The sequence below is a fragment of the Scyliorhinus canicula genome, chromosome 21 (genome assembly GCF_902713615.1).
Source record: "Scyliorhinus canicula chromosome 21, sScyCan1.1, whole genome shotgun sequence".
Taxonomy (NCBI): Eukaryota; Metazoa; Chordata; class Chondrichthyes; order Carcharhiniformes; family Scyliorhinidae; genus Scyliorhinus; species Scyliorhinus canicula.
Window position 1 is genome coordinate 14,651,161 of NC_052166.1, and position 25,302 is coordinate 14,676,462.

The following is a 25,302-nucleotide window of genomic DNA, read 5'->3' on the forward strand; positions in this document are numbered from 1 at the left end:
CAGGAGAAGACCAAATAACCTGCTCCCCTGCAATATGGATGAGGTGAGAGTGACTTCTATTGATATCAAGGCAGCATTTGACCAATTATGGCCTCGAGGAGCCTGAGCAAAATTGAAGCCAATGAATAGTGTGGAAATTTCCGATGGTTGGATTCATACCCGGGACAAAGGAAGATGGTTGTGTGTAGTGATATCATGGTTGTGTTGCAATTCACCAACTGACCATTAGGAGTCTCATTAGCACAGAAGTGACAGCACAGTACAAACCCTTCAGCCCACGATGTTGTGCTGACCATTTATCCTAATCTAAGATCAACCTAACCTACACCCCTTCAATTTACTGCTGCACATGTGCCTGTCTTAAGAGTCGCTTAAATGTCCCTAATGACTCTGACTCCACCACCTCTGCTGGCAGTGCATTCCACACACCCACCACTCTCTGTGTAAAGAACCGACCTCTGACATCTCCCCTATACCTTCCTCCAATCTGGGGAAAAATCTCTGGCTATCCACTCCATCCATGCCTCTCATCACCTTGTACAACTCTATCAAGTCAACTCTCTGCCTTCTTCGCGCCAGTGAGAAAAGCCCTAGCTCCCCCAACCTTCCTTCATAAGACATGCCCTCCAGTCCATGCAGTATCCTGGTAAATCTCCTCTGTTCCCTCTCCAAAGCATCCACGTCCTTCCTATAATGAGGTGGCCAGAACTGAACACAATATTCCAAGTGTGGTATAACTAGGGTTTTATAAAGCTGCAGCAAAACCTCACGTCTCTTAAACTCAATCCCGCATTAATGAAAGCCAACACACTGTACGCCTTCTTAACAACCCTATCAACCTGGGTAGCAACTTTGAGGGATCTATGTACGTGGACTCCCAAGATTCCTGCACACTTCCAAGAATCCTGCCTTTAATCCTGTATGTAGCATTCAAATTCGAGTTAAGAGTCAGGTGACCTCAGAATAACTCAGGAGCTGGGAGAGAGGTGGCTTGTGCATGTTCATATTGTTATTCATCTGTTGTTTTGTGTATATTTGACCCACAGTTAATGTTAATAAATTGTTTATAGCTTTAGCTACAAGTGTTATTGTAATATAAATCAGGCCATCCGACAAGAACATTACACAGTGGTTGGGAAATAATCATCTCAGCTCCAGGACATCAATGCAGAAGTTCTGCAGGGTAATGTCCTCGGCACAATCATCCTCAGCTGCTTCATCAATCGTCTCACTTCCATCAGACGTGGGAATGATTGCTGATGACTGTATGAAGACAATGTTCAGTACCTTTCGTGACTCTTCAGTCACTGAAGTAGTGCATGTACAAATGCAGTAAGACCTGGACAATATCCAGGCTTGGGCTGACAAGTGGCAAGTTACATTTGGGCCACACAAGTGGCAGGCAATGACCATCTCCTACAAGAGAGGATCTAACCACCATGACATTCAATGGCATTACCATTGCTGAATCCCCCACAATCAATATCCTGGGGGTTACCATTGATCAGAAACTGAACTGGACAAGCCGTAATAATACTGTTACTACCAGGCCAGGTCAAAGACTAGGAACCCTTCAGTGAGTAACTCACCTCCTGAGCCCCCCCCCCCCCCCCCATGCCTGTCCACCATCTACAAGGCACAGATCAGGACTGTAATGGAATACCTCCCACTTGCCTGGATGAGTTTAGCTCCAACAACACTCAAGCAGCTCAACACTATCCAGGACAAAACCTGTTTGATTGCTCCCCCTTCCACGAATATTTAAACCCTCCACCACTGAGGAACAGCTGGAGGTAGATTTTCTGACTTTCTGAAGGGAATTGTCTAAACACAATATAAAATTAGATAATCATAGAATCTACAATACAGAAGGAGGGCATTCAGCCCATCGAGTCTGCACCAGCCCTGAGAAAGAGCACCCTACTTAAGCCCACCACACCTCCACCCTATCTCCACCTAACGTTTCTTGGACACCAAGGGGAATTTAGCATGGCCAATCCATCTAACCTGAACATCTTTGGATGATGGGAGGAAACCAGAGTACCTAGAGGAAACCCACGCAGACATGTGCAGACTCCACACAGACAGTGACCTGAGGCTGGCAATCGAACCTGGGACTCTGGAGCTGTGAAGCAACAATGCTAACCACTGTGCTACCGTGCTGCCCCCACTTTGTGCTGGTCACTTTGAAAAGGCTGCAAAGTAGGAGGTGCACTAGAACACTAGCAGGATTGCTGCAGGGAGCTAGCTGGCAGCAACACAAATGACCAAATGGTGTCGTCGTCCTCCGCTCAGATTCATGGCCCCACCCCCCCACTGGCGCTCTCTGGTGGAGCTCCGCCCCATGGCGCGCTCTGGTGGATCTCTGCCCCCTGACGCTCTGATGGAGACCCGCCCCCTGGCGCTCTCTGGTGGAGCTCCGTCCCCGGTAACTCCGCCCTCTGTGGAACCCCGCCCCTTGGCGCGCTCTGGTGGAACCCCGCCCCTGGAGCGGTCTTATTGGCCGGTTATTGTCCTCTCACAATGCGGCTGTGTGAGGCGCGGGTATAAAAGGCGGTGGCTGGTGGCCGCTGGGCAGTGGAGCTGTGGGAACTGGGGCTGAGCTGTGGGTGTGGGGACCGGGGCTGAGCTGTGGGTGTGGGGACCGGGGCTGAGCTGTGGGTGTGGGGACCGGGGCTGAGCTGTGGGTGTGGGGACCGGGGCTGAGCTGTGGGTGTGGGGATCGGGGCTGAGCTGTGGGTGTGGGGACCGGGGCTGAGCTGTGGGTGTGAGGACCGGCGCTGAGGATGGAGTGTTTCCGGCAATGGAACAGCCGCGACCAGATACTGCAATTGCGGAACAAAATCTACCTGGAAGGTAACTGGGACAGGCCCAGAGGGGCAGGTACTGGGGTCACTCAGGTACCCCCCACCCTGATTGGACCATACTGCCCCCCCCCATGACTGACTCCCCCCCCCCCATGACTGACTCCCCCCCCCCCCATGACTGACTCCCCCCCCCCCCCATGACTGACTCCCCCCCCATGACTGACTCCCCCCCCATGACTGACTCCCCCCCATGACTGACTCCCCCCCCCATGACTGACTCCCCCCCATGACTGACTCCCCCCCCCATGACTGACTCCTCCCCCCCCCCATGACTGACTCCTCCCCCCCCCCATGACTGTCCCCCCCCCATGACTGACTCCCCCCCCCATGACTGACTCCCCCCCCATGACTGACTCCCCCCCCATGACTGACTCCCCCCCCATGACTGACTCCCCCCCCCATGACTGACTCCCCCCCCATGACTGACTCCCCCCCCCATGACTGACTCCCCCCCCATGACTGACTCCCCCCCCATGACTGACTCCCCCCCCATGACTGACTCCCCCCCCCATGACTGACTCCCCCCCCCATGACTGACTCCCCCCCATGACTGACTCCCCCCCCATGACTGACTCCCCCCCCATGACTGACTCCCCCCCCATGACTGACTCCCCCCCCATGACTGACTCCCCCCCCATGACTGACTCCCCCCCCATGACTGACTCCCCCCCCATGACTGACTCCCCCCCATGACTGACTCCCCCCCCATGACTGACTCCCCCCCCCCCATGACTGACTCCCCCCCCCATGACTGACTCCCCCCCATGACTGACTCCCCCCCCATGACTGACTCCCCCCCCATGACTGACTCCCCCCCCCATGACTGACTCCCCCCCATGACTGACTCCCCCCATGACTGACTCCCCCCCATGACTGACTCCCCCCCCCCATGACTGACTCCCCCCCCATGACTGACTCCCCCCCCATGCCTGACTCCCCCCCCATGACTGACTCCCCCCCCATGACTGACCCCCCCCCCCATGACTGACTCCCCCCCCATGACTGACTCCCCCCCCATGACTGACTCCCCCCCCCCGACTGACTCCCCCCCCCACTGACTCCCCCCCCCACTGACTCCCCCCCCGACTGACTCCCCCCCCCACTGACTCCCCCCCCACTGACTCCCCCCCCATGACTGACTCCCCCCCCCATGACTGATTCCCCCCCATGACTGACTCCCCCACCCATGACTGACTTCCCCCCCACCCATGACTGACTCCCCCCCCCATGACTGACTCCCCCCCATGACTGACTCCCCCCCATGACTGACTCCCCCCCATGACTGACTCCCCCCCATGACTGACTCCCCCCCATGACTGACTCCCCCCCCCCCCCCCCATGACTGACTCCCCCCCCATGACTGACTCCCCCCCCATGACTGACTCCCCCCCCATGACTGACTCCCCCCCATGACTGACTCCCCCCCCCATGACTGACTCCCCCCCCATGACTGACCCCCCCCCCATGACTGACTCCCCCCCCATGACTGACTCCCCCCCCATGACTGACTCCCCCCCCCGACTGCCCCCCCCCCCGACTGACTCCCCCCCCGACTGACTCCCCCCCCATGACTGACTCCCCCCCATGACTGACTCCCCCCCCCATGACTGACTCCCCCCCCCCCATGACTGACTCCCCCCCATGACTGATTCCCCCCCATGACTGACTCCCCCACCCATGACTGACTTCCCCCCCCACCCATGACTGACTTCCCCCCCCCACCCATGACTGACTTCCCCCCCCACCCATGACTGACTTCCCCCCCCCACCCATGACTGACTCCCCCCCCACCCATGACTGACTCCCCCCCCCCACACCCATGACTGACTCCCCCCCCCCACCCATGACTGACTCCCCCCCCCACCCATGACTGACTCCCCCCCCACCCATGACTGACTCCCCCCCACCCATGACTGACTCCCCCCCACCCATGACTGACTCCCCCCCCACCCATGACTGACTCCCCCCCCCACCCATGACTGACTCCCCCCCCCACCCATGACTGACTCCCCCCCCCACCCATGACTGACTTCCCCCCACCCATGACTGACTCCCCCCCCACCCATGACTGACTTCCCCCCCCATGACTGACTTCCCCCCCCCCATGACTGACTTCCCCCCCCATGACTGACTTCCCCCCCCCATGACTGACTTCCCCCCCCCCATGACTGACTTCCCCCCCCATGACTGACTTCCCCCCTCCCATGACTGACTCCCCCCCCCCCATGACTGACTACTCTTTCCCCACCCTCTCCGCCTGACCACCCCACCCTCTCCGCCTGACCACCCCACCCTCTCCGCCTGACCACCCCACCAACTCCGCCTGACCACCCCCTCCCGCCACCCGACTGCCGAGACATGTCCACTTGTGACTGGGCCACACTACATATCAAGAGTCAAACCTCCTCTGAAGCATAATCCTGAGACTTGTGAGGGACCCAGTTTCTGTGTGGCACCTCCAAGCATGCAGAGCTGAGGGCTTGCCCATGAAGAGGCTGTGCTGTCTGGGAGAGATTTGCACATTTGGCCCTCTCTTTACATTGCTGCTGATCAGTGGTGTGGTCTGAAAATGAGAAGCGATGATGTACACAAGTAGCAAGCATGCCAACTCTCCTCACCCACACAGTAGACAATCACATTGACCTGTTGGAAACACCTGCTGAGCTGAAGCCATTAATGGTATTTGAAACCCAGCTAAGCATTCATAATAGATACAGCTGTCATTACTAAAACTTCCAGCCTAAAATTGACAGAATAGAATGGTGTCCATTTCAAACCAGAGTGCCTGTCAATTATTTTTGTTCCAAATTTCAAAGCAGGGTTTTTTAACAATCGTCTCTGTCATTCGATGGTGCAGCCTCCTGCATTGGAGAGATTCTATGGATTTTGATTTCGGCTCAAAACTTGACAGCAGAGGCTGACGGGGCATTCTTTTTTGCAAATTGAATAGAGAGCTTCAAGTTTTTGGGTGTACAGATCACCAACAGCCTGTCTTGGTTCCCCCCCATGTCGACACTCGTTAAGAAAGCCCACCAACGACTCTACTTTCTCAGAAGACTAAGGAAATTTGGCATTTCAGCTGCGACACTCACCAACTTCTACAGATACACCAAAGAAAGCATTCTTTCTGGTTGTATCACAGCTTGGTATGGAGTCTGCTCTGCCCAAAACCGCAGGAAACTACAAAAGGTCATGAATGTAGCCCAGCCCATCACGCAAACCAGCCTCCCATCCATTGACTGTCTATAATTCCCGCTGCCTCGGAAAGGCAGCCAGCATAATTAAGGACCCCATGCACCCCAGACATACTCTCTTCCACCTTCTTCCGTCAGGAAAAAGATACCAACGTTTGAGGTCATGTATCGACCGACTCAAGAACAGCTTCTTCCCTACTGCCATCAGACTTTTGAATGGGCCTACCTCGTATTAAGTTGATCTTTTCTCGACCCCTTGCTATAACTATAACATATTCTGCAGTCTCTCCTTCCTTCCCTATGTACGGGATGCATTGTTTGTACGGCATGGAAGAAACAGTACTTATCACTGTATACTAATAGAACATAGAACATAGAACAGTACAGCACAGAACAGGCCCTTCGGCCCTCAATGTTGTGCCGAGCCATGATCACCCTACTCAAACCCACGTATCCACCCTATACCCGTAACCCAACAACCCCCCCCCCTTAACCTTACTTTTATTAGGACACTACGGGCAATTTAGCATGGCCAATCCACCTAACCCGCACATCTTTGGACTGTGGGAGGAAACCGGAGCACCCGGAGGAAACCCACGCACACAGGGGGAGGACGTGCAGACTCCACACAGACAGTGACCCAGCCGGGAATCGAACCTGGGACCCTGGAGCTGTGAAGCATTTATGCTAACCACCATGCTACCCTGCTGCCCCATGTGACAATAATAAATCCAAATCAAATAATGCATTTTTGGAAAATAGAAAATGCTGTAAAGCACAACAGTTACACGATGTTAGTCAACATCAGGGTTGCTTAGCTTTGCAGGACGGTTTTCACTGATGTATCATCACATTAAAACACACCTACTGAATAATACAGTATGCAGTAGTGTCAGTTCAAGTTGCTAAAATATTTGGCACCTACCTTTCAGAATGCACCTGCATCTTCAGCAGGCTTCTCTAAGTGGCCACTGTAGTACAAGGGTATCTGGCATAACGAGGGTTAATGTGGGAATGGAAACTGAACTGCCCACAGTGTGATGTAAAGAGACACAAGTCCTGAGAGGAGGGTCTGTTGTGGACTAGGCAGAGACCTGTGTAGGAGCAAGTGTGTAATTAGCTCATAGCTTGCGACTATAATGTGTATACCTGAACATAGCTGTGTTATCAGTCAGCACTTAATGTTCAACCATACAAGACTGCTTCATGGGACCTACTGAATGTACAATATACAGCATTGGTGGCAGCTAATGGGAAAACCTAGAACCTTACAGAAGCTGGAGCAGAAATTCCAAATCTAGAAAAGAACAGCACTTTTGACCTGACTGAAAGAAGCTCCATTGCAGGACTGGAAGCAGAAGGGCAAACTGCACTGTGCAGCTGAGGACTTCACAAGATCTCTTAGAGATCCATTGCGAATGCCCAGAGTGCAGACTCGAAGGACCTAGCAAGGGTGAGCAAAGAAAATCGGTTCTAAGCCAGATCTGGTCGGAAAAAAAAAAGGTCAGAGCAGCCCATTTCTGAAATCATCATGGCCACCCTGTGCTCCGAATCAGCACCGGACCACGTGACAGCCAAGGTCAGTGTAAGAAAAAAAAAGTGTATTTAACAGCGTCTACCAAAGTTGGAACTAAGATTGTAAAACTCTCGGTTTCACAGGGAGGCCTAGAACTGTTCATTGAGTACATTGCTGCAAAAAACTAAGTGCAATGAGGTCTGGACTGCCGTCACCATGGGAGCCCACCAAAACACGGGAAGACTGAGAAAACGGTTACTGAACGTCACCATTAAAACATGCAGAGTATTTAAAGCTGTACTCGCCTGAACTTTAAAGTAACTATGGACGCTATCGGACCAATTTGGATTCTTAAGATGCATAATAGCTTCAGGTTTAGATAAAAAGAAAGTAGCTGAACAAGTGAATACACTACTTTATTCAGTATGTCTGATTCAGATATTATTTGGAGGCAATAAATCTGAAGTTCTAAAATCATTCAATACCTCTTTCATTTTGAGAGGCCACAAATCTTTGGCGCAAAAGTGACCAAACATGTCCAACAAATTATACAGATTGGCTGAAGGCTGTGAAGATGGTGACGTTAAGTCCAATCACAACAGGCAGAATTGTTGGGATTGGTGGACCAAGCCTTTTCAGACATTCTACAGGCCAAGGAAGATCTGACTGGAAAAATCCATCCAAATGGTTTTAAATCTGCCAACAGCACTGATCCATGTTATAGAATCATAGAAACCCTACAGTGTAGAAGGAGCCCTCAACCCAGTAACCATACCTAACCTTTTGGACACTTGAGGGGCAATTTAGCATGGCCAATCCACCTAATCTGCACATCTTTGGATTTGGGTACATTGGGCGAAAGCAAGCCATGATGCAGGGCAACCCAAAGTAACTCTGCTAGTGAAGCAACAAAGGGGCAGAGACACCCAAGGCCAAGGAAAGCAATACTCAAACTGACCACAAGAGGATGGGCAGTCATGTCAGCACTGTCCAGCCAACTCCCCTCGCAGGCAAGAGCAATCCCAGTGCAACGTTTCAACTGCAATCAGCCGAGACTTCGTGTGAGCCTTACTTCGGTTGTGGGTAAAATGTTGGAAAAGTTCAATAAGGTTTATAATCATCTTGAAAAGAACAAGTTGATTAGCGATAGTCAACACGGTTTTGTGAAGGGTAGGTCATGCCTCACAAACCTTATTGAGTTTTTTGAGAAGGTGACCAAACAGGTGGATGAGGGTAAAGGAGTTGATGTGGTGCATATGGATTTCAGTAAGGCGTTTGATAAGGTTCCCCACGGTAGGCTATTGCAGAAAATGGGATTGAAGGTGATTTAGCGGTTTGGATCAGTAATTGGCTAGCTGAAAGAAGACAGAGGGTGGTGGTTGATGGCAAATGTTCATCCTGGAGTTCAGTTACTAGTGGTGTACCGCAAGGATCTGTTTTGGGGCCACTGCTGTTTGTCATTTTTATAAATGACCTGGAAGAGGGTGTAGAAGGATGGGTTAGTAAATTTGCAGATGACACGAAGGTCGGTGGAGTTGTGGATAGTGCTGAAGGGTGTTATAGGATACAGAGGGACATAGATAATCTGCAGAGCTGGGCTGAGAGGTGGCAGATGGAGTTTAATGCGGAAAAGTGTGAGGTGGTTCACTTTGGAAGGAGTAACAGGAATGCAGAGTACTGGGCTAATGGCAAGATTCTTGGTAGTGTAGATGAACAAAGCGATCTCGGCATCCAGGTACATAAATCCCTGAAAGTTGTCACCCAGGTTAATAGGGATGTTAAGAAGGCATATGGTGTGCTAGCCTTTATCAGTAGGGGGATTGAGTTTCGGAGCCACAAGGTCATGCTGCAGCTGTACAAAACTCTGCGGCCGCACCTGGAGTACTGCGTGCAGTTCTGGTCACCACATTATAGGAAGGATGTGGAAGCTTTGAAAAGGGTTCAGAGGAGAATTACTAGGATGTTGCCTGGTATGGAGGAAAGGTCTTACGAGGAAAGGCTCAGGGACTTGAGGTTGTTTTCGTTAGAGTGGAGAAGGCTGAGAGGTGACTTAATAGAGACATATAAGATAGTCAGAGGGTTAGATAGGGTGGACAGTGAAAGTCTTTTTCCTCGGATGGTGATGACCAACACGAGGGGACATAGCTTTAAATTGAAGGGTGGTAGATATAGGACAGATGTCAGAGGCAGTTTCTTTACTCAGAGATGAGTAGGGGTGTGGAACGCCCTGCCTGCAACAGTAGTAGACTCGCCAACTTTAAGGGCATTTAAGTGGTCACTGGATAGACATATGGATGAAAATGGAATAGTGTAGGTCAGATAGGCTTCAGATGGTTTCACGAGTCGGCGCAACACCGAGGGCCGAAGGGCCCGTACTGCGCTGTAATGTTCTATGTGACACTTCGGAAAACTCGGGAAAGCTAAGACCCTCAGATATAGACAGCAGACCCCAAGTCAATCCATGAGATTGCAGGTGGCAGAAGCCTTGAAAGAGTCCTGTGGACCCGGTATTAACTCTGTTTCCCTCTCCGGATACTGTTAGACCTGCGGAGTGTTTTGAAATTATTTTAATTGAATTCCGAAAGAGCAAAGGAGCAGGTAAAGTACATTGCAAGCCCCGCCCCCCCTTCCCCCCAACAAGCAGACAAAAAAGTAAAGCAACGGTCAACAGTAATTTAGAAACACTCTTTAAAGAAAAGAAAAAAATGGTTGCCAGCTATGAAAACATTTCTCAGTGATCATCTTACAGTATACTTAACCTTCTCCAAATATAGAAAAGACATTAACTCTTCCAACCAGGATGAAGCATTGGGTGGCTTGGGGGACTTCCAGGTTAATAAAGTCCGTCTGGGGACTATGAATGAAGCAAATGCAATGGCGACTGCCTCCATCTTCGTGAAACTGACCAGTCTAGATGCAACTCCAAAAAAGGTCAAGGCTGTGGGTCACTATTTAGAACTTTGAAAAAGTGTGTCAAAGAAGGAGTGGGCTGAGGTAGGGTCGAGGGTTGATGGGCTGAATGGTCTCCACTATGAAGGATGACCAGACACCGGCCAGCTTCGGGCATGACCTGAACATGTGGATCTGGTTTGCAGGGGCAAGTGAGCATCTGTCACATTTGTTGCTTGTGTTGGAGAAAAACGTACTATTTCTGCGCAGAACCTTCAACTGAATTAAGTTTGACCGAGCACAGGAGGACGTGGAATTGATCCTAAAACGGCCTCCCACCAGTCATCTTTAAGGCTGTCAAGCCCAAGCTCCACTTCCCAATCAGTCCTGACCTTGTAGAAAAGGAAGGGTCCAGAGGATATGAAGATCGTACAACCTTGAAATAGAACCACTGCTGGTTTGAGGTAACAACAAAATCCTTTCCAACAATGTGCTTGGAGATAGTTGAGGAAAAGATGGACAGTATGAGCAAATGAAAAACTATGAGCGTGAAAATAATAGTAAAGACTTGCGGTGCCATTTAGCCACCGTGTTGCACCCGGCAGGGATCTGGGCGCCCCAGTTAAACAGCGGAAAGGCCAAAATTGTGACTTGTGCCGATTTGCGAGATCAGTTTGCTCTCTAACCAGCCCGCTCCCAATGGCGAGTTCTGGATCAGGCCCAAATGGAGGAGGTCAGTGGACATTTTCATTTTCCGGCATGCAGCTCAAGGGCACTGGAACGGGGCGAACCCGCTCAACGGGGTTGGGCTTGGTCTGGGGGCTGCAGTGGTGCAGGTCACGGGTCGCTCCTGGGGATGCGTTTTTCGTCTGTGAGGCCTTCAAGACATCTTTAAATATTGTGGGGAGCCATAACAGGGGTAACTACAGCTGCTGCTGCCTATCTGTCCGACCAAACACTTCCAGGACAGAGACCTGCTCTTGGTTCTATGCGGACGGTCACTTTAACTCCATTTGACTGTAAGCAGCTACTAGCTTCACAGCTGAAGGCTATTGCTAATGAGGAATTGGCCTTGTTAGTTGTCTCAGCTGCAGGTTGTGTTTGCTGCTTGCTCCTGCTGGCGGCTGCAAATGCCTGGAGGCTGTTGTTGCTTTTCCGTAGCCGGAAAGAAGGACCAATTTTGAAAAAGATTCCTGAGTCCAGAAGGCAATCTGGTTTGAAGCAAGTAGATACTGTGAGACCTGGGGCGGAATTCTCCGCCACCTGGGAATTGGCGGGGGCGGGAATCGCGCCCCGCCGGTCGGCGGACCCCCCCGGTCGGCGGGCCCCCCCGCGCCAATTCTCCGGCCCGCGAGGGGCCGAAGTCCCGCCGCTGTCAAGCCTCTCTCGCCGACGTGGTTTAAACCACCTCTGGTGCCGGCGGGAGCAGGCGTGCAAGCGGGCCCTGGGGGGGCGTGGGGCGATCGGACCCGGGGGGACGCACCCACGATGGCCTGGCCCGCGATCGGGGCCCACTGATCGGCGGTGGGCCTGTGCCGTGGGGGGCACTCTTTTTCTTCCGCCGCCTCCACCATGGCGGAGGCGGAAGAGACCCCCTCCACCGCGCATGTGCAGGTGGTGACGTCAGCGGCCACTGATGTTCCGGCGCATCGCCGACCGGTGAAGGCCTTTCGGCCAGCTCTGACGCCAGTCGGCGTGGCGCCAAACGGTGGAGTGGGAGCCACTCCGGCGTGGGCCTAGCCCCTAAAGGTGCGGAGAATTCCGCACCTTTCGGTAGGCCCAACGCCAGAGTGGTTGGCGCCACTCCGCTACGCCGGAACCCCCCGCCCCGCCTGGTAGGGGAGAATACCGCTGTTGCTCGTTCCGGGTGAGTGTGCTTTACACTCAATTGGCTCTGTTTTATTCCTTAGCTTTAGAGTCGCCAGGTATCCTACAAGATTCAAGTTCAGATCAATGACTCTATACACCAGTTAGTAAGTTCAAACCAGACACGTTTATTATTACACAGTTATTTACTACTCATGCACATAATACTAAGACTAAACTGTTCCTACCACTACTAGGCCAATACCTATCTGGAATAAGGGAACTGCCGGATCAGGGAACAATGGCCTCTTGCTTTGTCCTGGATCCGCAGGCTTCCAGTTGGTGTGGACTAAAGGGGTCAGGAGTGTCTACTCTCGTAGCGTGCGTTGTATGACACTTACTTGTCGGTGTAGCATTTGGCCAGGCCTCTCCTCGCGTCCAAGTTCCTGGAGAGCTGCTGCAAAGGTGTTCTGCTGGGAGGGCCGGTTAAGAGAGCAGAGGGCTGGCTAAGAGAGCCTGGCTAAGAGAGAGAGCTGAGGTCGGGGTCTCTGCCTTATACTGTTTTGGGTTTCGTGCCCATCTGGGCGGACCCTCTATAAACTTGCAATCGATTGGGTCTCTTCCCAATCTATTGATTTGAATTTCCCCAATAACGGGGCTGTTCCTTGATCACTGGGCGGTTCTTTCCACCTTGTTTGTGTCCTTTTGTTTCAGACTCCACTGGCGCCGGGATGTCTGACCTGCTATAGAATGTTTCAATCTCTTTTAATTGTTGTGTCCATTGTGCTTGGGAATCACCGGGAATCGCTCAATTAATATGTGCAGCTTGTTAGTTTCTATGCTTTCTGGTTTCTTCACAGACAGAATCCACAGAGAGGTTCTGCAACCTGCTTGCCTCTCTGTCGTTGTCCAATTTTCCCTGCATGCAACTCAATGTTCCATTTTATGTCGGGAAGTGGCCAGCTTCGGTGGCTACGCCGCTCCTGGTGCCCGACATTGATCCAAATGAGCCACCTGATGATGTTGTTGAAGAAATGTTTTCGCAGATTGCTGATGCTTTTGTTACTGGAGTGGGGCGAACCCCCTCAACAGGGTTGGACTGGGTCTGGTGGCTGAAGTGTTCCAGGTCACGGGTCGCCCCTGGGAGGGGTTTGTCATCTATGAGATGAGTGCTGCATGTAACTGGCACATCACCACGGGTCCCAACACGCTGCAAGTCAAGGATGTTCAATTGCACTCTGAGCGCCTGATACAGGGGCTAGTTGAACAGATATGGCTAAAGAAGCTAAATATTAAGTGGCTTTACTGTGGGAACTCAGTTATTGTCTCATATAATGAATTAACCATTGTATTCCAGTGTATTCAGCACTGAGAATGTATGAGAATGAATACTCATGGACAAGGACAAGAGGGGTCCGAAAGGAAGAGTACTAAAGTGGGGAAAGGCAGAGTATAACAAAATTCGGCAGGAGCTAGGGAATGTGGATTGGGAGCAGCTGTTTAAGGGTAAATCCACATTTGAAATGTGGGAGTCTTTAAAGGAAAGATGATTAGAGTGCAGGACAGACATGTTCCTGTGCAAATGAAAGATAGAAATGGCAAGTTTATGGAACCATGTATGACGGGTGAAATTGTGAGACTAGCTAAGATGAAAAAGGAAGCATACATAGGGGCAGCACGGTAGCATTGTGGATAGCACAATCGCTTCACAGCTCCAGGGTCCCAGGTTCGATTCCGGCTTGGGTCACTGTCTGTACAGAGTCTGCACATCCTCCCTGTGCGTGCGTGGGTTTCCTGTGGGTGCTCCGGTTTCCTCCCACAGTCCAAAGATGTGCAGGTTAGATGGATTGGCCATGATAAATTGCCCTTAGTGTCCAAAATTGTCCTTAGTGTTGGGTGGGGTTACTGGGTTCTGGGGATAGGGTGGAGTTGTTGACCTTGGGTAGGGTGCTCTTTCCAAGAGCCGGTGCAGACTCGATGGGCTGAATGGCCTCCTTCTGCACTGTAAATCCTATGATATCTATGATCGAGGCAACTCAAAACTGATGAAGCTTTGGAGGAATATCGGGAAAGTAGAACGAATCTCAAACACGCAATAAAGAGGGCTAAAAGGGGTCATGAAATATCTTTGGCTAACAGGGTTAAGGAAATTCCCAACGCCTTTTATTCGTATGTAAGGAGCAAGAGGGTAACTAGAGAAAGGATTGGCCCACTCAAAACCAAAACAGGGAATTTATGCATGGACTCAGAGGAAATGGGTGAGATTCTTAATGAGTACTTTGCATCGGTATTCACAAAGGAGAGGGACAAGATGGACGTTGAGGCTAGGGATGGATGTTTAAATACTCTAGGTCAAGTTGTCATACGGAAGGGGGAAGTTTTGGATATTCTAAAAGACATTAAGGTGGACAAGTCCCCAGGACCGGATGGGATCTATCCCAGGTTACTGAGGGAAGCGAGGGTCGAAATAGCCGAGGCCTTAACAGATATCTTTGCAGCATCCTTGAGCACGGGTGAGGTCCCGGAGGACTGGAGAATTGCTAATGTTGTCCCTTTGTTTAAGAAGGGTAGCAGGGATAATCCAGGGAATTATAGACCTGTGAGCTTGACGTCAGTGGTAGGCAAACTGTTGGAGAAGATACTGAGGGATAGGATCTATTCACATATGGAAGAAAATAGACTTATCAGTGATAGGCAGCATGGTTTTGTGCAGGGAAGGTCATGCCTTACAAACCTAATAGAATTCTTGAGGAAGTGACAAAGTTAATTGATGAGGGAAGGGCTGTAGATGTCATATACATGGACTTTAGTAAGGCGTTTGATAAGGTTTCCCATGGCAGATTGATGGAAAAAGTGAAGTCGTATGGGGTTCAGGATGTACTAGCTAGATGGATAAAGAACTGGCTGGGCAACAGGAGACAGAGAGTAGTGGTGGAAGGGAGTGTCTCAAAATGGAGAAGGGTGACTAGTGGTGTTCCACAGGGATCCGTGCTCGGACCACTGTTGTTTGTGATCTACATAAATGACCTGGAGGAAGGTATAGGTGGTCTGATTACCAAGTTTACAGATGATACTAAGATTGGTGGAGTTGTAGATAGCGAGGAGGACTGTCAGAGAATACAACAACATATAGATAGATTGGAGAGTTGGGCAGAGAAATGGCAGATGGAGTTCAATCCAGGCAAATGCGAGGTGATGCATTTGGAAGATCAAATTCAAGAGCGAACTATATGGTCAATGGAAGGGTCTTGGGGAAAATTGATGTACAGAGAGATCTTGTTAAAGCTGGCAAAGTTCCCATCTACAAACAAGTCAGTGAAACTTTGAGTCCCTTCAGCCCCCTCAGGTGCGCGAGCACGCGGGATCGTTTGACCGGCCCATTCAGTTCCCTCACGTTCCAGGTGATCAGCCGGATCGGATGGCCACCTGCCCCCCTCCCCCGTCGACTAGCCATCACCCTTCCGTAGTCCGCCACGTGCCCGTGCCCCCCGCTCAGCCCGTTCCCCACAGCGATAGACCGCCATCCTGATCCCCTCTGCACGCTCCAGCTCCTTGGCCATTCCAGCAGCAACCCGGTATCCCCCCCCCCCCCCCAAGCTGCGTAACTCTGGTCATTGTACTTTGGTAAGTCAGCCGACTCTGGCCACACTTGGAGTATTGTGTTCAGTTTAGGTCTCCTTACTTGAGAAAGGACATACTGGCACTGGAGGGTGTGCAGAGGAGATTCACTAGGTTAATCCCAGAGCTGAAGGGGTTGGATTATGAGGAGAGGTTGAGTAGACTGGGACTGTACTCGTTGGAATTTAGAAGGATGAGGGGGGATCTTATAGAAACATTTAAAATTATGAAGGGAATAGATAGGATAGATGCGGGCAGGTTGTTTCCACTGGCGGGTGAAAGCAGAACTAGGGGGCATAGCCTCAAGATAAGGGGAACTAGATTTAGGACTGAGTTTAGGAGAAACTTCTTCACCCAAAGGGTTGTGAATCTATGGAATTCCTTGCCCAGTGAAGCAGTTGAGGCTCCTTCATTATTTTTTTTAAGGTAAAGATAGATAGTTTTTTGAAGAATAAAGGGATTAAGGGGTATGGTGTTCGAGCCGGAAAGTGGAGCTGAGTCCACAAAAGATCAGCCATGATCTCATTGAATGGTGGAGCAGGCTCGAGGGGCCAGATGGCCTACTCCTGCTCCTAGTTCTTATGTTCTTATCCAGCATTTTCTGTTTTTACATCCTATAATCACCACTGTGCCCCAAGTGGATGACACACAGGAAAATGACCAGCAACACAAGCAGACTCCCCTGTAATCACCACGGACAGACACTGCAACGTTCAGCCAATGCACAATGATGCTGGAGCAAGGAACCAGCAACCTCCAACTTTCCAGAGCATAGCTCAGTGAGACACGAAGACACACAGAAGAATATCACAAAATTGTGATGAACACCAAACTGCAAGGCAGATGCACTGATGAGGAGCAGGAACACAAGAAAAATGGCGTGAAACCACAAATGAACAGAGTGAACACTTTCTCCGGGAAAAATAGGACAAGCTGGTGTTTCCCTGTGGTGAATGTGATTCACACCGGATTGTAATCTGTACATCCATGTGTCTGTATTGTAAGTGCAGTTGCACTACCTGTCCTCCAGGGGGAGTAGCTCTGGGAATGCTCGAGTTGTATGGGGCTTCTCCCTTGGCTCTGCCCAGGACTCCTCCCCCGGAAGCTGCTGTATAAAAGGTCAGTGCCACAGGGTCAGCCGGCCAGTTCACCGAAAGTTCAATGGCTAATAGGCTGGCTCTGTTGTGAGTATATTAAAACCGCTATTCTAATCCTACAAGCACGTGTCCGTAGAATTGTTGGTTCCAACGATTTAATATACTCAGGAAACAGTCGAAGAATTCATGGAAGCAGCCCTCCAGCCCGGACGCCTAGAACTCGACCTAGAGGATGCAGAGGCTAAGGAAATTTTTTCCCACTGGCTGAGATGTTTTAAAACCTACCTGGCAGAAGCCAGCACCGCCGGAACAACGGAGGAACAATAACTCAGCCTACTGCACGCGAGGATAAGCCACAGAATCTCCACACAGCTAAATCCGGCCGGTTCTTACACCGCAGCGATGCAATATTGGACAAAATGTACGTTAGGCCCATTAACGAGCCGCCGTCAGCGGCCTACAGAAACGCTAGCCGAGTTTGTAAGGGAATTGAACAATCTTTCCAATGACTGTAATTATCAAGCCGTTACCGCGGCTGAACATAGGGAGCTTGCTGTGCGGGACGTTTTCGTGGCGGGCCTTAGGTCTAAATATGTGCGCCAAAGACTGCTAGAAAAGGGGGCCCAGAACTTAGACACTACTGTGGAGGCTGCTACCACTATGGAAGTTTCCTTCCGCAGCCTCACCTCGTTTCCCGCGGACCCCGCGACCTCATCGTGGACCCCCGACCAACAGTCCCCCCAAGCCTGTGCCGCATAGCCCCCCAGCTACCGCGCTGCCAAAGCCAGTTACTCTGCTGCCCCAGCCAACTACTCGGCTGCTTCAGCCAGCTACTCGGCTGCTCCAGCCTGCCATTTCTATGGCCAAAGCCAGCACCCGCGGCAGCACTGCCCGGCCCATAATGCGACCTGCAGCAACTGCGGGCGAAAAGGACACTATGCCAGAGTGTGTCTGGCGAAGAAAGCCCCAGCCTCTAACTTTGAGCCATGGCTCAAAGCACTCGTTCCCTGAATTCACAGGCCTGCAGGCCCCGAAATGCTGCAGCCTGTATGCCGACTCCGCCCCCACCCGACATGTGCGACTCATGGGGGCGGCCATCTTGGCAATCCATCTCCATGCGGCCGGCCATGTGCGACTCATGGGGGCGGCCATCTTGGGATCCATCCCCTTCAAACTCTGAAACTTACTTCGATGACTACGAACTCAGAGGGCAGTCATCACGGGGCCACTCCAGCACAGCTGATCGAGCCGCCGACTACCCGCAACTCAGCGCAGTCACCCTGGATCAATCCCGCCCCAAGCACCTACGAAGTTCGATGGCGGAGGTCCAGATCAACGGGTACAGCACGCCATGCCTCTTTGACTCCGGGAGCACCGAGAACTTTATACATCCAGAGCTGGTAAGACGCTGTTCGCTTTCTATTTTTCCGGTGAGCCAAACTATCGCCCTCGCTTCGGGCTCCCACTCAGTCCAAATCCAAGGACCCACCGTTGCTACGCTCACAATTCGAGGCGCTAGTTATTCTAAATTTAAACTTTATGTCCTGCCCGACCTCTGCGCGCCACTCTTATTAGGCCTGGATTTCCAGTGCAACCTCGAGCCTCACCCTCAGCTACGGCGGGCCCCTGCCCCCACTCACTATCTGCAGCCTAACCACGCTGCGCATCTCCCCCCCCCCCCCCCCCCTCCACTCTTCGCCAATCTCACTCCAGATTGCAAGCCAGTAGCTACTCGCAGCAGGCGATACAGCCTACAGGATAGGGTCTTTATCCGATCGGAGGTCCGACGGCTGCTCAGTGAGGGGATCATAGAGGCCAGTAATAGTCCCCGGAGAGCTCAGGTGGTGGTCGTCAAGACCGGGGAAAAAAAATGGTCGTCGACTATAGCCAGACCATAAATCGCTTTACGCTCCTAGACGCGCATCCCCTCCCCAGAATTGCAGACATGGTTAATCAGATCGCCCAATATCGGCTATTTTCCATGGTGGATCTGAAGTCTGCATACCACCAGCTCCCAATCCACCCGGAGGACCGCCACTACACGGCATTCGAGGCCGATGGCCGCCTCTTCCATTTCCTCCGGGTCCCTTTCGGCATCACTAACGGGGTTTCGGTGTTCCAACGAGCAATGGACCGAATGGTAGACCAGTACGGGCTGCGGGCCACGTTTCCGTATCTGGACAATGTTACCATCTGCGGCTATGGCCAGCAGGACCACGACGCCAACCTCACCGTTTTCTCCAAACGGCGCAGAAATTAAATCTCGCTTATAACAAGGAGAAATGCGTTTTCCGCACAGACTGGCCATCCTCAGCTACGTCGTGGAGAACGGAGTCCTGATCCCAGACCCGGACCGCATGCACCCCCTCTTAGAACTCCCCCTCCCTCATTGCCCCAAGGCCCTCAAACGGTGCTTGGGGTTCTTCTCATACTACGCCCAGTGAGTCCCTCAATATGCGGACAAAGCCCGCCCACTCTTTAAGGCCACACGATTTCCCCTGTCAACTGAGACGCGCCAGGCCTTCAGCTGCATCAAGGAGGACATCGCCAAAGCAGCCATGCGGGCGGTGGATGAATCCACTCCCTTTCAGGTTGAGAGTGACGCCTCAGAGGTAGCTCTAGCAGCCACTTTAAATCAGGCAGGGAGGCCCGTTGCATTTTTCTCCCGTACCCTATCCGCTTCAGAACTCCGACACTCCTCAGTCGAGAAGGAAGCACAAGCCATCGTGGAGGCTGTTTGTCACTGGAGGCACTACCTCGCAGGTAGGAGGTTCACCCTCATCACCGACCAAAGATCGGTTGCCTTTATGTTTGACAACTCGCAAAGGGGCAAAATAAAAAATGATAAAATCTTTCGGTGGAGGATCGAACTCTCCACCTATAGTTACGATATTAAATATTGACCGGGGAAGCTCAACAAGCCCTCAGATGCCCTATCCCGCGGGACATGCGCCAGCGCGCAGATCAGCCGTCTGAAAGCCATCCACGTTGATCTCTGCCACCCAGGGGTCACCCGGCTCGCCCACTACATCAGAGCCCGAAACCTGCCTTTCTCCAACGAGGAGGTAAAAGCGGTCACCAGGGACTGCCCGATCTGTGCAGAGTGCAAACCGCACTTCTATAGACCAGACAGGGCCCACCTGGTCAAGGCTTCTAGGCCCTTTGAACGCCTTGCAATCGATTTCAAAGGACCGCTCCCCTCCACTAACAAGAAAATTTATTTCTTCAACGTCATCGACGAGTTCTCCCGATTCCCTTTTGCCATTCCATGCCCTGATATGACCTCCCGCACAGTCATTGGGGCCCTGCATAGTGTCTTCACCCTGTTCGGTTTCCCCAGCTACGTGCACAGCGACCGGGGTTCGTCCTTTATGAGCGACGAGCTGCGTCAGTACCTGCTCGACAAGGGCATCGCCTCGAGCAAGACTACCAGTTACAACCCCAGGGGGAACGGGCAGGTGGAGAGGGAGAACGCTACGGTCTGGAAGACGGTCCTACTGACCCTCCGGTCTAGAAAACTCCAAGTCTCCCAATCGCAAGAAGTCCTCCCAGATGCGCTCCACGCAATCAGATCCCTCCTCTGTACTGCTACAAATCAAACCCCTCACGAGCGACTCTTCATTGTTTTTAGGGGCACTACCACGGGAGTCTCACTTCCGGCGTGGCTGAGGACACCAGGCCCGGTCCTCCTGAGGAAGCACGTCGGGGGCACCCCGACGTTGAAAAGGTGCACCTCCTCCATTCCAACCCCCAGTCCGCATTCGTGGAGTTCCCGGACGGTCGCCAGGACACAGTATCCCTTCGCGACCTGGCACCCGCTGGATCCAGCCACCCCCCTACCCCCGCTGAGGAACCCCTTACCCCGTTCCCTATGCTGCTGCCCCCTCGCGCCCCCGATTCAGCAAGCTCACCCCACCGGTTCCACGCGCCAGAACCAGCCCGCCCCCAGTCTCCGGTCGAGCCAGAGGTGTATGAAGTTCGGACGAGACCCACCTCAGAGTCTGCCATCGTACCCCAGCTCTCAACACCACACCGCAAGAGGCTGCAACCCCGGTGCTCCGCAGATCGAAAAGAACAATTCATCCACCAGACAGACTAACTCTGTGAGCCACCACCCCCGCTGGACTCGATTTTTTCACAGGGGTTGAATGTGGTGAATGTGATTCACACCGGATTGTAATCTGTATATACATGTGTCTGTATTGTAAGTGCAGCTGCACTACCTGTCCTCCAGGGGGAGTAGCCCTGGGAATGCTCGAGTGTATGGGGCTTCTCCCTTGGCTCTGCCCAGGACTCCTCCCCCGGAAGCTGCTGTATAAAAGGTCAGTGCCACATGGTCAGCCGGCCAGTTCACCGAAAGATCAATGGCTAATAGGCTGGCTCTGTTGTGAGTATATTAAAACCGCTATTCTAAACCTACAAGCATGTGGCCGTAGAATTGTTGGTTCCAACAATTGAACACTTTCTCCGGGAAAAACAGGACAAGCTGGTGTTTCCCCAAGCAGAGCGGATGGCAAAGCTGACAGAGAAGTTCTTTGTTTGCACTGAGTGCTGAGCTTGTGGCATTTGAGTGCTACAGTGAGAGTTTGGTGACTGAGGGAGTATAAGGGTTATTTAAAGTCTAGTATTTCTTTTATTTAGTTAATTAACTTAAAAGTTGCTGTTTGGTCTATAAGAAGGTGAATTTTGAATCAGCTTTAAACAAGGTTCTACTTGGACTTACTTGCAGCTGGAGCTTGTTAATTAGTTAATTGCATTATACCAGTTTTTAGAAGCTAGAGTCACAGTATAAATAGGGGCTAGATACAGTGCAGACTTTGTTTGCACTGAGTGCTGAGCTTGTGGCATTTGAGTGCTACAGTGAGAGTTTGGTGACTGAGGGAGTTAGGTGAGGAGGGAGTAAGGTGCTCCTGACATTTAATTTCATATATTTATCAAAGAGCGTGAAGGGAGCCAGGAGTTTAGAGTACAGCTGACTGGAAGTAGAGTCAGAGGGCGGAGGTCCAGTTGGTCCACGGGGCAGCTAATTCTGTAAAGTAAGAGGGGATGGAGGCTAGGGCAGTTGCATGCTCCTCCTGTAGGATGTGGGTGGTGAGGGATACCACCGGTGTCCCCGCTGACTATACCTGCGGGAAGTGCACCCAACTCCAGCTCCTCAGAGACCGTGTTAAGGTACTGGAGCTGGAGCTGGATGAACTTTGGATCATCCGGGAGGCAGAGGGGGTCATAGAGAAGAGTTACAGGGAGGTAGCCACACCAAAGGTACTGGACATGAGTAGTTGGGTTACAGTCAGGGGAAAGAAAACTAACAGGCAGACAGTGCAGGGATCCCTCGTGGCCATTCCCCTTCAAAACAAGTATACTGTTTTGGATGCTGTTGGGGGGGATGACCTACCGGGGGAAGGCCCCAGCGGCCAGGTCTCTGGCACTGAGTCTGGCTCTGGGGCTCAGAAGGGAAGGGGGGAGCATAGAAAAGCAATAGTAATAGGAGATTCAATGGTTAGGGGAATAGATAGGAGATTCTGTGGTCGCGAGCGAGACTCCCGAAAGGTATGTTGCCTCCCGGGTGCCAGGGCCAGGGATGTCTCTGATCGTGTCTTCAGGATCCTGAAGGGGGAGGGTGAGCAGCCAGAAGTCGTGGTGCACATTGGTACCAACGATGTAGGTAGGAAAAAGGGTGTGGAGGTAATAAACAAGTTTAGGGAGTTAGGCTGGAAGTTAAGGGCCAGGACAGACAGAGTTGTCATCTCTGGTTTGTTGCCGGTGCCACGTGATAGCGAGGCTAGGAATAGGGAGAGAGTGCAGTTGAACACGTGGCTGCAGGAATGGTGTAGGAGGGAGGGCTTCAGGTATTTGGATAATTGGAGCGCATTCTGGGGAAGGTGGGACCTGTACAAGCAGGACGGGTTGCATCTGAACCAGAGGGGCACCAATATCCTGGGGGGGAGGTTTTCTAGTACTCTTCGGGAGGGTTTAAACTAATTTGGCAGGGGAATGGGAACCGGATCTGTAGTCCAGCAACTAAGGTAGACGATAGTCAGGACGCCAAAGCACGTAGTGATGCAGTGGGGAAGGTAACAATGACAAAGGAGAGTACTTGCAGGCAAGGAGATGGGTTGAAGTGTGTATACTTTAATGCAAGAAGCATCAGGAATAAGGTGGGTGAACTTAATGCATGGATCGGTACTTGGGACTACGATGTGGTGGCCATCACGGAAACTTGGATAGAAGAGGGGCAGAAATGGTTGTTGGAGGTCCCTGGTTATAGATGTTTCAACAAGATTAGGGAGGATGGTAAAAGAGGTGGGGGGGTGGCATTGTTAATTAGAGATAGTATAACAGCTGCAGAAAGACAGTTCGAGGGGGATCTGCCTACTGAGGTAATATGGGTTGAAGTTAGAAATAGGAAAGGAGCAGTCACCTTGTTGGGAGTGTTCTATAGGCCCCCCAATAGCAGCAGAGATGTGGAGGAACAGATTGGGAAACAGATTCTGGAAAGGTGCAGAAGTCACAGGGTAGTAGTCATGGGCGACTTCAACTTCCCAAACATTGAGTGGAAACTCTTTAGATCAAATAGTTTGGATGGGGTAGTGTTTGTGCAGTGTGTCCAGGAAGCTTTTCTAACACAGTATGTAGATTGTCCGACCAGAGGGGAGGCCATATTGGATTTAGTACTTGGTAATGAACCAGGGCAGGTGATAGATTTGTTAGTGGGGGAGCATTTTGGAGGTAGTGACCACAATTCTGTGACCTTCACTTTAGTAATGGAGAGGGATAGGTGCGAGCAACAGGGCAAGGTTTATAATTGGGGGAAGGGTAAATACAATGCTGTCAGACAAGAATTGAAGTGCAGAAGTTGGGAACATAGGCTGTCAGGGAAGGACACAAGTGAAATGTGGAACTTGTTCAAGGATCAGGTACTGCGTGTCTTTGATATGTATGTCCCTGTCAGGCAGGGAAGAGATGGTCGAGTGAGGGAACCATGGTTGACAAGAGAGGTTGAATGTCTTGTTAAGAGGAAGAAGGAGACTTATGTAAGGCTGAAGAAACAAGGTTCAGACAGGGCGCTGGAGGGATACAAGATAGCCAGGAGGGAACTGAAGAAAGGGATTAGGAGAGCTAAGAGAGGGCATGAAAAATCTTTGGCGGGTAGGATCAAGGAAAACCCCAAGGCCTTTTACACATACGTGAGAAATATGAGAATGACTAGAGTGAGAGTAGGTCCGATTAAGGACAGTAGCGGGAGATTGTGTATTGAGTCTGAAGAGATAGGAGAGGTCTTGAACAAGTATTTTTCTTCAGTATTTACAAATGAGAGGGGCCATATTGTTGGAGAGGACAGCGTGAAGCAGACTGATAAGCTTGAGGAGATACTTGTCAGGAAGGAAGATGTGTTGCGCGTTTTGAAAAACTTGAGGATAGACAAGTCCCCCGGGCCTGACGGGATATATCCAAGGATTCTATGGGAAGCAAGAAATGAAATTGCAGAGCCGTTGGCAATGATCTTTTCGTCCTCGCTGTCAACAGGGGTGGTACCAGAGGATTGGAGAGTGGCGAATGTCGTGCCCCTGTTCAAAAAAGGGAATAGGGATAACCCTGGGAATTACAGGCCAGTTAGTCTTACTTCGGTGGTAGGCAAAGTAATGGAAAGGGTACTGAGGGATAGGATTTCTGAGCATCTGGAAAGGCATTGCTTGATTAGGGATAGTCAGCACGGATTTGTGAGGGGTAGGTCTTGCCTTACAAGTCTTATTGAATTCTTTGAGGAGGTGACCAAGCATGTGGATGAAGGTAAAGCAGTGGATGTAGTGTACATGGATTTTAGTAAGGCATTTGATAAGGTTCCCCATGGTAGGCTTATGCAGAAAGTAAGGAGGCATGGGATAGTGGGAAATTTGGCCAGTTGGATAACAAACTGGCTAACCGATAGAAGACAGAGAGTTGTGGTGGATGGCAAATATTCAGCCTGGAGCCCAGTTATCAGTGGCGTACCGCAGGGATCAGTTCTGGGTCCTCTGCTGTTTGTGATTTTCATTAACGACTTGGATGAGGGAGTTGAAGGGTGGGTCAGTAAATTTGCAGATGATACGAAGATTGGTGGAGTTGTGGATAGTGAGGAGGGCTGTTGTCGGCTTCAAAGAGACATAGATAGAATGCAGAGCTGGGCTGAGAAGTGGCAGATGGAGTTTAACCCTGACAAGTGTGAGGTTGTCCATTTTGGAAGGACAAATCTGAATGCGGAATACAGGGTTAATGGTAGGGTTCTTGGCAATGTGGAGGAGCAGAGAGATCTTGGGGTCTATGTTCATTGTTCT

At 51.4% G+C, this 25,302-nt stretch overlaps 1 protein-coding gene across 1 annotated transcript in view; it reads left to right on the forward strand.

Moving 5' to 3' along the window:
• The first annotated feature begins 2,711 nt into the window (after nt 1–2,711).
• Nucleotides 2,712–25,302, forward strand: part of LOC119955794 (coiled-coil domain-containing protein 183-like) — a 112,735-nt gene continuing 90,144 nt past the window's right edge. The window contains exon 1 of the mRNA XM_038782373.1: nt 2,712–2,856. Coding sequence (XP_038638301.1) covers nt 2,787–2,856 — 70 coding nt within the window. The 5' untranslated portion in view covers nt 2,712–2,786. The remainder of the gene's footprint in view (nt 2,857–25,302) is intronic.